General features: G+C 38.4%; 1 protein-coding gene across 1 annotated transcript in view; it reads left to right on the plus strand.

The window, feature by feature from the left end:
- Positions 1–228: 228 nt before the first annotated feature.
- Positions 229–13041, plus strand: part of plcb3 (phospholipase C, beta 3 (phosphatidylinositol-specific)) — an 86852-nt gene continuing 74039 nt past the window's right edge. Inside the window, exon 1 of the mRNA XM_052091320.1 lies at positions 229–845. Coding sequence (XP_051947280.1) covers positions 747–845 — 99 coding nt within the window. The 5' untranslated portion in view covers positions 229–746. The remainder of the gene's footprint in view (positions 846–13041) is intronic.

The raw sequence follows: 13041 nt of genomic DNA on the forward strand, positions 1-13041 counted from the left end.
AGAAAGATAATGATCCGTTAAACGTTACATTCTTAAATTCCCAATGGCGTGTGTTAATATTTCTCCACGTTAATTGGTTTTGTTAGGGCTTTTCTTAAGAATTGACGCTCAGTGCGCGATTCATGTTTCAAATTCTTGGAATTAGAAAAAAAAAACACATACGAGGAATCTTGTAACAGAAGTGAAAGGCGGCACACGTTTGACTCTCATTCTCCGCCATGTAAAAACCAACAGCACATGCTTCTCAAAGTCTGGAATGACAACGGAAAGAATACAGAAGAAAAGAAAAGAAGAAAAAAAAACACTCCCTCATCTGTTCGCTTTTTTCTTCACTTCCTTACTACTCCCCCCATCTCGCTCTCTCTCGGCTCTCCCTCTCTTCTATTTATTTCGCAGAAAACATGAAGGAAAAGAGGAGCAAATTCCAGCGTGGACCAACGTCAAGTGAAAGTTTCTCATGAGCTGGGATCACATCATTACAGAGCGGATGGAAGGACAGGAAGGAAAATATCAATTCAACTCCATGCCATGATAAGCGCTTGGATGAATAAACAATCGGGAAACTAATAAACTACTGCGCGCGCTCGTGAATGTGTGACAGTCGGGTTCGCGTGCGTTGTGCCCGCCGCGACTCGAGGCTCTGGGTCGGGTTCTGGTTCTGACTCATTAAGGGTTTCAACGGCTACGGAAGTTTGGAGACTTGAAACCAAGAAGCAGAGGCGTCGCCACCCTTCGATTCAACAGCCATGGCCGGGGCGAAACCGGGAGTACACGCGCTACAACTCAAACCGGTGTCTGTCCACGAAGTGCTTAAAAAGGGGAGCAAGTTTATCAAATGGGACGAGGTAAGAAGATTGCATCCGCGCGAATGTCTGGAGAGCGTGTTTGAGATTTCATTTGGCGTGATAATGCTTGTGTTACTACACGTTGAAGTGATTTACATAGTAACATCTGACACCCTTTGGACCGCCAGATCAGAGTTAACAGTCTTCGACTAAATCTAGGAGGTAGTTGAGTACTTGTTTTGTAAGTTCTTCACTGTTCCGTACAGTCGTATATAAACAACAACAACAACAACAACAACACGTTTTTCAAATGTTGGTCTACTTGTTCTTTCTACTTCGGTGTTCAGTCCTTATGATTCATTAAATCGAAGAACTTTCAAGTTGTTAGCTCGTAATATAAGCCATTATTGACTACGAGAATCACCTCTATGCAACGTTGATGAAAACAATGAAAATATTTCCACCAAAATAATGAAATTATGAAAAATAATGATGGGCTACTAAATAATGATAATGAAAAAAATAAAATAAAAGGTAGAAATAACGATTTGATAACATTCGTTATACGTTTTATTTAGGTTGTCACACCTCCCTGCAACGTTCTGGGAAGGTTAGTTTATGTTTGTAAACAATAAAACCTAAAAATAACGTTACGGGAACGTTCTTTGTTGGTCTGGTTAGTATGTCTACTTAAAACAGTTTATTAAAATTTTTTAAATAAGTTAAAAAAAATTAAATAAATAATAATAATAAAAAAAATATATATATATATATATATATATATATATATATATATATATTTATTTATTTATATATATATATATATATATATATATATATATATATATATATATGCAAACCGACTAACAAGTGTGGAACTGGTGAGTTGTGTCCCATATGGAGTTTAGTGTAATACCAAAAAACCCATAAGAAATCGCAACCTCCAATTCTTCCGCATAGTTGCTCTCCTGGCAACAAGGCCTGTCTGTGTGTGTGGGGTGGGGGGATCATGTTTCAATATTTATCGCATTAGATAGCCATTACGGTAGTAATTATGCTGAAGGATTAGGGGGAGAAAACCTTTGCCTCTTTTCCATTATTTAATCAAATCACTGGGCTCTGCTTTTTTGAGCCGATCCCTATTTTACATTACTGGAGCTTAAAGAGCCAACACCTCCTGATAAGAGCTGGATTGAAGAAAGTGGGCCTGTGCAACATGACTTCTTGAGAGAGTTATTAATAATTAACTTAAGCAGCCCATAAATGCTGAGTGGTTTGTGTTGTTCGGTCCACGTAGACTTACAAGGTGTGTGTGTGTGAGAGAGAGAGAGAGAGAGGGTGAGAGAGGCTGTCATAAACCTTCATTATTAAGAATGGCTTTTGATTGTTGAGAAAACAGCATTTCATTTTGAGTGCGTGTATGCGTTGGCTGTGTCTACATGTTTAGAGGCATCAATAAATAATAAACCAGCTGTATTTCACTTTAATGGGATCTATAAGTCACATCTCACAATAATAACGCATCAACCTCCATCAAGAAGCCAGTCTAAGTTACGTAATGGAGAGAATAGCAGTGTTGTATTTTACCTTTAAGATGAAAGGTGTAGTCACAAAGTGTTTCTGATGTCATAATGCATTTTGCTTGATCCTTAAATAACACACAGACGTGGATAAACGCTTTCAAGCTGTGTAAGCAAGTTCACAATACATATAATTATGTAATGTCAGGACTTGATGGTGGACTAACTTTGATGTTATAGCTTTGTTTTTAAGGCTCTTACATGCCTTGCATGGTTATAATGTTGTGCATTTGTGTCTCTGATGGTGTGTGCCGAGGAAATGAAACTGCAAAAATGTCACAGTTCTGAAATCCAAATACTTCTGTATGTCAGACATCAGTGTACAAGAGGTCGATTCGAGAGCTATTTGACTCCTCTCTCTTCATTTCTCCCTCTTTACCACCCTCCAATTCATGTACTGTAATCTCTCCATCTCTGTAAAGAAAAATTGTGGCTACTGATGTGTTAAACGATCTATATCACATTATTGTATTCTCAAAATAAACCTGTGTGACTTTTAACAGTCATTACATTTAAATGATTGTTAAATGTAATGCTCTAGTACACCTTTTAACATGCATTTGATCCAGTGCCCAAAACTCCGGTTGTCCCGGATCGAAAGCAGTCGTGGATAGAATGTGATCATTCTAGGCAGGTGCATGTAGCAGCTATATACGATTGTCACTCCTGAGTGCTTAATCGTGTTCTGTACACACAGAGTTCAATAATTTACGAGAGTGAAAACATTGTACGACCAACTTCAATCGTAAAAAATTCAGGCAATGACAATCAGTAGTGTGTACTGAACTGAACTTAACAACTAATTCTTAATACAGTGACTTAATTAGAAGCATGAGACTGTACAGTGCTGCTGTCCCCAACAGATTACTGACAATTGCCGAATGATACCTATCCTGGTCTAATAGACTCATGTTACTAAACAGTGCCTATAGAAAATAATCATACCCCTTTGGAATAGTGACTTTTTTTTTTTTTTGTCTTAGAGCCTCAAATCAATAATCATAAAACGTCCATCTTTATTTACAAAATGTGTCTTCCAACATTCAAATAATGAAAGAGAAAAAGGCAACAGTTCCAAAATTAAAAAAAGATGAAAAACTAGAATAACAGGGTTTGAAAAGTGATCATACCCCTGGATTTAATACTTCATAGACCTACCTTTTGCTTGTGACAGCCATCAGTCTGTTTGCATATGTCTCTACTAGCTTTGCGCTCCTAGATTGGGGAATATTTGCCCATTCTTAATTGCAGAATTGTTAGAGTTCAGTCAAATTGCGTGATGAGCAGCGATGGACTGCTATCTTCAAGTCCATCCATGTTTTCTATTGGATTTTTGTCAGGCTCTGACTTAGCCACTCAAGAACTTTGACCTACTTATCCATAAGCTACTGCGATGTTTTTATGGCAGTATGTTTAGGGTCATTAGCTGCTTTTCCACTATAGGGCCAGTGCGAGCCAGGGCTATCCATTGGCCAGCTGGTGCCAATAGCCTTGGACCTCGAGCCACGAGACCAAAATCGATCTTCTTTTCCACCATTGGGCCAATTGCCCTGCAGCGTTGCCCTAAAACCCACCCTTAACACGCAGCCCTGGTGCCAACTGCACACATCCCACCCATTTCACTAGCAAGAGGGGCGCTCAAGCTTAAGTATCATGTTATCTAGTTATCTAGAATATCGAGTTTATATTTTATGTAAACATTAGCTAGCTAGTAAGATAAGTTAGCGTTGTCAACTCACCGACTGTAATAGCTATGGTGTCCGGAGTGGTCTCTCCACTAAAACCAGGACAATGTCCCAGCACACCATCCATGATCTCGAACCATGAAAAGTTCTTTCTTTGGGTACCACTTTGTCTATTGTGTATTTTAATGGATTTGTACGGTACCCACAATTACATTTCTTTTCCCCAAACCTGTCCCGTTGTGCGCTGGATACACAAGGCGAAATTCCGCCTTTGACATTCACCCCGCCTCACCCCAGTTTGGCCCAAGAGTAATAGGCAAGAAAGCACAGAGGCAGCACGTTAAAGCACCGGAAGTGACAGCGGAAAATAATTGGCCCTGGCACGCCCTCATTTGGAATTCGTCTATTGTTGTACTGAAAGGTAGAACCACCTACCCATCTTCGGAAGTCAAGCAGAGGGCCACAGATTTTCCTCAAGAATTTGGCTGTATGTGGCAGCAAAAATTTTCCCTTTTAATCCTGACCAATTAACATCATAATGTTTTCTTTAAATATAGTGCTTGGAGTTCAGTTTAAAAAGTTTCATTTTTAAATCATCAGATCATAAAACCTTTTGCCACATGGCATCTTTTTGGCCAAGTCAGAGCTCTGACCTGAATCCTAAATAGAAAACCTGTGGATGGACTTGAAGAGAACAGTCCATTGCCTCTCATTCCGCAATTTGACTGAATTCTGCAAGGAAGAATGGGCAAATATTCCCCAATCTAGGTGCAAAAAGCTAGTAGAGACATATCTAAAAATAATGGCTGCCATTAAAGCAAAAGGGGTATGTTCACTTTTCAGATCCTGTAATTCTAGTTTTTCATCCTTTTTATATATTTTTGGAACTGTTGCCTTTTTTTCGTTACTTGAATGTTGTAAGTAAAAATTTGACAAAAAACTGTGACCGTTCCAAAGGTGTATGATGATTTTTCTATAGGCACTGTACCGACAAATCTTGTTGCCGTATTTTTTACAGTGAATTTCTGGCAACCACAGCTGCCAGTTTTTTACCGCAAATTTAACAGGATTTTTTTTTACAGTGTACATTTTTAACGTTTGCGTTACATAACCAACTACATTGACAAGGTTGTTCGAGTGCAATCAAATTGCGTCGTAGCTGAACTGAGCGTTGAACTTTTGATGCAGAGAACTGGATAAGAGTCCCGCAGAGCAAAAGTGTCATAGAAAGATTACAAAATGACGTGGCTGCTTGGGTAGTTGCGCTTTTCATGTCATATTAGCTTTTTATGACACTATCTGTTAGGTTAAATGTTTATTGTAGGGAGTTAGATTTTGCTGATTTAAAACTCGATATCATTTACCTTAACCTCATCTGTTTGTGAGAACATTTAACTCCCTTTTAGCACCACACAATGGACATGTCACCTCTGATCTGCTGCTATATACAGTTGAATTCAGAAGTTTACATACACCTTTGCCAAATACATTTAAACTATGTTTTTCATGACATATAATCATAGAAAATATTCCCTGTGTTAGGTCAGTTAGGATCACCACTTTATTTTAAGAATGTGTCAGAATAATGGTAGAGAGAATTATTTATTTCAGCTTTTATTTCTTTCATCTCATTCCCAGTGAGTCAGAAGTTTACATTGTTAGTATTTGGTAGCATTGCCTTTAAATTGTTTAACTTGGGTAAAATGTTTTGGGTAGTCTTCCACAAGCTTCTCACAATAAGATGCTGGAATTTTGGCCCATTCCTCCAGACAGAACTGGTGTAACTGAGTCAGATTTGTAGGCCTCCTTGCTCACACATGCTTTTTCAGTTCTGCCCACAAATTTTCTATCAGATTGAGGTCAGAGCTTTGTGATGGCCACACCAATACCTTGACTTTGATGTCCTTAAGCCATTTTGCCGCAACTTTCGAGGTATGCTTGGGGTCATTGTCCATTTGGAAGACCCATTTGCGACCAAGCTTTAACTTCCTGGCTGATATCTTGAGATATTGCTTCAATATATCCACATAATTTTCCTTCCTCATAATGCCATTTATTTTGTGAAGTGCACCAGCTTGCAATATATCTTCGGCTTGCAAGCCTCACCCTTTTTCCTCCAGACATAACGATGGTCATTATGGCCAAACGGTTCAATTTTTGTTTCATTAGACCAGAGGACATTTCTCCAAAAAGTAAGATCTTTGTCACCATGTGCACATGCAAACTGTATTCTGGCTATATTATGGCAGTTTTGGAGCAGTGGCTTCTTTCATGCTGAAAATCCTTTTAGGTTATTTCAATATAGGACTCGTTTTACTGCTTAAAAAATTAGTTTTAATGACTTCAAACTAAGTGTATGTAAAGAAGCACGTAATATTGTTTCCACAGTCAAATTTTAATGAGATCATATTTGATAATGCATCGCCCGTCCTTTATATTACTTGCTCTAAAAATAGCTAGCACGAATTGGGCTAAACCATTGGCATCCATGTTTCTTGTTTACAGACACAAGGTAGCAAAACGCTGCTATGGTTATCACTGTGAACCATTGCAAGTTTGGGAGTGACTCCTGTGTTCTATACACACACAGAGAATGTTAAATTAGATGATTCACTCCCACATTTTAAATGCGCTTGTCACTCCCTAAAATTTTAGGGAGTGACAAGCATTTTTAGGATAATGGATGCATAATGAGCTGGATAATTAAGACCCTGGTTGTATTTTGGTGCAGACAGCATTTCTTGTCAGTTTGCTTTTAACTTTGACTTGCAAATGTAGTCTCTTTTCCTCTTGATGGAGGCCTTAGCTGTCTGGATTGAAAGTGAGCACAAAGGGTCATAGTTATGGGCAGGGGTGTAGGCAAGATTGGAAAAGTAGGGGGACACATTATAAATCTTATCAACTTGGCTCATAAATAATAATGTGACGTAACATTCCAAGAATGTATGTATGCTGTCATATATATTAGGAATGTACTGATATGAAATGTTTTGTCCGATACCGATTTTAACAAAAACTATTGGCAGATAACAATACCAACACCTGTAATTGGGCACTTGCCTTAATTTTTTATCAGATGACTGTTTTACTAAGGAATGCTTAAAAAATTTAGAGGGGCACAAAAGCTTTTTTTTTTACTGTTCTAACAATAAATAATTTCCAATATCTTTAAGTTCTATTATATAATATTTATGATACCTCAGATGTCAAGGTCTGCTGGTTTCTTAGCGTTTCATAACTGTAACATCCGTTTATGGTGTTTTTTTCCACTATATGAGAGATAATTAACATTTTAATAATGAGTGTTCTAAGGAGTGCCAACCATTCTACATATTGTGGCTATTATTATGTCTGGATTTTGGATTTGAATTCAGAGGTTTGAATTTTATTATAAATTCAATATAAATAAATGATTGGTTTTTAATTTCTGCATTTTCATGCTTATTACCAATGTGCCATTATTTTTAATTTGGTTCAGTACAATGCTGAAGCGACCAGTTGGCAATAGTGTTGTCAAAATTACCGTTACTCCGGTACCAAGTCGGTACACAAACAATTTTTTTTTACGATACCAGAATTTCTGAAGGTACCGGAGTACCGAGTACCTGGTCTACCCGGTACCCATGCAGAGTCGGGAACTTTCGAACGCTCACAACAAGCGAAAGATGGTGACAAGCAAAACCGCTGCGGAGTCTCAACTGAATCTTGTCGAAAAGAAAAGTGGAAAAAGCCAGGTTTGGAAATTCTTTGTATTTGAGGCTGATGAAAAGGGAAACATCATAGATCAGCAAAAACCTATTTGTAAAAGCTGCTTTCGCAATTTTCTGACGAAAGGAGGAAACGCATCAAACCTGAAAATAAAGCACCTGAAAGACAGACACGTAAAATGAAATCATATTAAACTCTAATGATTACACGTGAGAGCAGCACTGCAGTTCGTGCCTGCCTGAGGAGAGAAAAAATTACACAGATCACAGTCCAGATGCACTCTAAACTTTCACAGCTTCATTTTATGTAGATCCCAAAGTATTAGGGAATTATAAAAAAAGTAAATTCAGAAGAAATCTCGTTGTGGAATAAGCGGAGCTGGAGCATCCCGGCGTTACAAATGCAGTTATATTTAATGTGTTATAGCTTTATTAAAGTTCAAATAATACAGAAGCAGTTCATGTTAATAACTATAAACTCAGAAACTGGCATTTCTCTGTGTGGTCAATGCCTCTTCTATGAGTTGCGCGAATGTCCCGATTGAGAGATTGAAACTGCACCTGCCTGAGAGAGACTCTGCCTCGGGGACGCTCATCCCTCCATCCCTCGAGCGTGCACGCTTAATGCAGCTAGATTAGAATGTGATGGCTCACGACTTATTTAATCATAATATATGTCACTGTGCATTTCTTATCGTGAAGAAAAATAGTAATATGCAGCTTTATTAATATGAGAGCACTTTGCACATTAGTTTGGAAATAGTTTTTTATTAATTATATTGTATGCTTGTTTATTTAGTTTAGTTTTTTAGTACTTGGTAAAAGTTGAAGCAAATCTTATATAAGTGTTCAAAAATACTTTAAGAATACATTTTACAGTTTTGTTATAATTCAAAAATAATATATTTAAATTAAAGTGTTGCTCAATGGCATATTTCTGTTCTGCTGCTAATATTTTGTTAACTTTGTTAATAAAAGATTGTTGTTCAGTAACCTGTTTTTGTGTTTTGCTTTGGTTCTGAAAATGGTATTGAGTACCTTGAAATTTCAATGGTATTGGTACCGACTACTGAAATTTTGGTACCGTGACAACACTAGTTGGTAGAGGCTTCTGCTGGGTCTTCAAGTCATAGTTTTTTGCTGTGGCAACAACGGAAAAAAATGTAGGCGTTCCGTAGAATATGTATTTCCATATGCAGCTTTCAGTGAGTAAAGAAATTATGTTCAATAAAAAATGCTGTTGTGCATCCAACTTTTTTTTTTCATTTGTCATTTTTGTAGGAAAAAACGCTTGGTGACAGAGTCACTTTGGATTACAATCAGCTGTGTCATTGCAGATGAAAGTTTGACATCTTGTCAGTACTTCAGTAAAAGAAGCAGCTCATTTGTCACTTGAGGAGAATTCACGAACCCGCATTGGCGACCGAGTGATTTCTTATTTTTTTCTTCCTGTTGCTGTATCTTAGCAGGGTGTCCCGACAGTCAAGTGATTAATGACCTCCAGCTGCACGCTCTGTCTCTCTCCTTCTGACCGCGATTGTTGACGCGAAGCTCACATTAGAAAATCACTCAAAAAATCGGCTTGTGTGACGCTGGCTTTTTGGGAATTATTTGGAGCCATAACAATGGTGATAGAATCATAACCCAAGATGTAATAAAATGACAGATATTGTGTGTATGATAGAGAGAAGTAGCTGCCTCTCTTGGATGACTGTTGTTTACACATAAATATAAAAGTTGTTCTCCAACCCCAGAATAGATTGGTTGGAATGGACCTACCCACTGTCTAAACAAACCCAGCTGAGAGAGAATTCACGGAACTATAATATTCATCTCCTCCAATTTATCTCTGAGGGAATTCCAAAGGAAGTGTTTGGGTGGTGATTAACTGTGTGAACTACAAGAAACTATGCAATTATTTCTCTCAATGGAGCAGAAAAACAGCAGTTACTCGGAAGCACAGGGTGTCGGTGAGGGAAAGACTGGTTGGTTGTAGGAGGATTATTCGGCTAGGGAATGAGGGAGGGTGAACTGTGCGTGAGCTGAGAGAGCTTTCACACGCCGAGGCCAAACAAGGAGATAGCATTAAGGAAAGTACAGAGAAGTGACGCCAGGGACTCTGAGGCATATAGATACGAGAGAATATGCAGACAGAGAAAAGAAAATCACAGAAAACCCCAAAAAAGACAAAAAAACGACTAACACCAGAGTCTGCTTCTGTTCCTGATGTCCCACTTTCTCTTTCTGATAGTCTCCTTTCTCTCATCTCTTTCCACTTTTGTCTTCCCTCCCCTGTCTCCTCTTTCGTTATGTTTTCATACTAACCACTCTGTTTACCAGACAAGCATCGTTTGTTTGTATGTGTGTGGTGTTGTAAATCTGGAATTCTCACACTCTTATGGTCACAAGTAATGTGTCTCAGGGTAAATATTATAACTTGGTCTATTTGAGTGGGACAAAAGATGTGTGTTTTGCTTGTTTGTTTTTTAAGAGACTTCATTTGTCTTTGAGGAAGGAGGGAGTTGAGCATGTTTAGTAATGTCTGTTGTGCATATAGGACTAAGCACATCCTGTTAAGCAAACTACTCGACATTATAATATTAATCTTTGTAAGAGTGCTGTTTTTGTTGGTTTCTTAGGTGGCTTTCACATTGGCAGTTTCGTCCGAAACGGCAAAGTTGACATGAAAAAGTGGTAATATGAAAGCTGTTTTGCGGAACGGGGAGAGGACTGTGGTACGGTTCGCATGAGCGAGAAAGCAACCTGTACTCGGGTCCGCAATAGTTCAGGAAGTAAAATAACATGCTGATTTAAGCATGACGACATCATCAGTTGCAAAAAAGCACACAAATGTGCACCACGAGTGGCAGGGGAACATAAGCAGTGTTGCAAATACATTGCTTTCAACCAGCTGTCTCCTCAGAAATGCAGTTTGCGACCATCAGACATTGTCGCCTTCTCCGGACTTGCATATCTGCTGAATTACTTATCACTTTTCCCCAAAGTTTTTCTTTGTAAGTTTTTCATAATTGTTTTTGTTTGTCCTTTCACCAAACTTCATCACATCCTCTTCTCCCTCATTTCTTCATTCCCCACTCTTCTTTCCAGTGTTTGTCACACGAAAGCCCACGCACCCTGATCTCCATTACAACACATGTGCATACACACACAATGGAAGGCTTGATGTGGTTTCCAACATGCAAATCTCAACCGGCCTCATACCATATTACCTGCCACCCGTTAACATGTTATTTTGGCTTACTGCCAGAAACAATTTGGGATAATTTAGGACACATGCAGCAACATCCCAAATACAAGACAGTACATTAATTTGAGAGCTTTTTGATTCTACATGCTGATTAGTCAGAATGAGACTTGTCTATTATAGCTTTCCTGGAAAGGGCTGTGTGGTTAATACTCATCCAGATGGCACTGTGCAGCTGGACTGTGCATTGGTTTACTCTTACTACACTGCTAATGGAGTCACACCTCACTGAGAAACAAGCCTCTGCACACTTTCAGTGAGGGGAAGATGGAGAGACACAGGAAAACATGAGGGACAGAGACGTTATTGCACTTAAACAGAACATGTGTCATAGTCGATGACCCGCAGTTCACATATGGGTGTGTTTGACCTCTGCTCATCCCCTACAGCCCTTCCTTCTCCTATTTCGCTCTGTCATTCAGGAAGAAGGTGTGTGTGTGTGTGTGTGTGTGTGTGATTAAAAGTAATTTGCTCCTATGAAAGGTTGCTATAAATCAGTCTTTAATAAAACTTTAGAAAATGTCTCTCTCCCTCTTTCATTCCTTCCTTCCTTTTAATTTTTTATATTCTTTGATATTCTCTTCTCACTCTTGCTTGTGCCCTCTTTTTCAGTAGTTCTGTTAATCCCTTTTTCAACACTGTGTGTCCATTAGAGGTCGACCAATAGTGGATTTTGCAGATACCGATAACTAAGGTGGCAGAAAAGGCCAATAACCGATTGACCGATAGTTTTAAAATAGATGTGTAGATTGTTAAAAAAAATCTTAGTTGGCACAGACACAGAGGCTACAAAGGTCCAAAACGAATAAACTTTAAACAAAATCCCAATAATAATCCGGAAAAAATTAAATAAAATTGGGTGGATAATGTTGGACTTTTAACAATAAATAAGCCCAAACATACCGGGGACTCATTTTGAAATGACATGGATCTGTTACAATGCTCTATCTACCCTCTGCAAAAGTTTTAGGCATTTGTTAAAAATGTGGCCTAGTGAGGATGTCTTCAAAAACAATGGCATAAATAGTTTTCATTTGTCTATTAAAATTGTACAAAGTCCAGTAAACATAGAAAAATCTAAATCTATATTTGGCATGACCACCTTTGCCTTCAAAACAGCACAAATTTGCCTAGGTACACCTGGACACGTTTTTTCTTGGTTGTTGGCTGATATGATGTTCCAGGGAGAGGCTGCTTTCCACAGATATTAAAAGTTGTTTTGGATTATATTGAAACTGTTGTATTTTCAGTGTACATCAAGGCTCTGTTTGTTCGTCACTATTTTAGTCTCTCTCTGTGTGTGTGTGTGTGTGTGTGTGTGTGTGTGTGTATCACCGTATGTGAGTTTGTGTGTGGTTGAGATGAGTACAAGTGTGGGCTCAAGGGAGCTTTTTAAGTTAAATTGAAATAAAATGAGGATATTATAGACATTGTCGTTCTTATCTGAATAACTTAAAAATGTCTTTGTTTAAATGGTTATTTTGATGTGGTAGACTGTACAGCTCTCTCACTGAAATAATTTGCCAAAGTGATATGGAACTGTATTGCGGTGAAGTCCTAGAACCACTTAATAGCTGTTGGTTTACTGGAAAATATTTGCAAACCTTAGAATTCTGATGTCAACCAATCAGAATCAAGCATTCAACAGACCCATAGTGTGTGTGTATATATACAGTATGTAATACACACACACACACACACACACACACACACTGATCAGCCACAACTTTATAACCACCTGCCTAATATGTGTAGGTCCCCCTCGTGCTGCCAAAACAGCACCAACCCGTTACCATAGACTTTGTCAGTTCAAACCAGCCTGACCATTCTCTGTTGACCTCTCTCATTAACAAGGTGTTTCTGTCCACAGAACTACCGCTCACTGGATGGTTTTTTATTTTTGGCACCGTTCGGAGTAAATTCTAGAGACTGTTGTGTGTGAAAATCCCAGGAGATCAGCAGTTACAGAAATACTCAAACCAACACATTTGATGACTAAATTAATTTATATTTTATATT

This window comes from Xyrauchen texanus, chromosome 2 (assembly GCF_025860055.1).
Source record: "Xyrauchen texanus isolate HMW12.3.18 chromosome 2, RBS_HiC_50CHRs, whole genome shotgun sequence".
Classification (NCBI taxonomy): Eukaryota; Metazoa; Chordata; class Actinopteri; order Cypriniformes; family Catostomidae; genus Xyrauchen; species Xyrauchen texanus.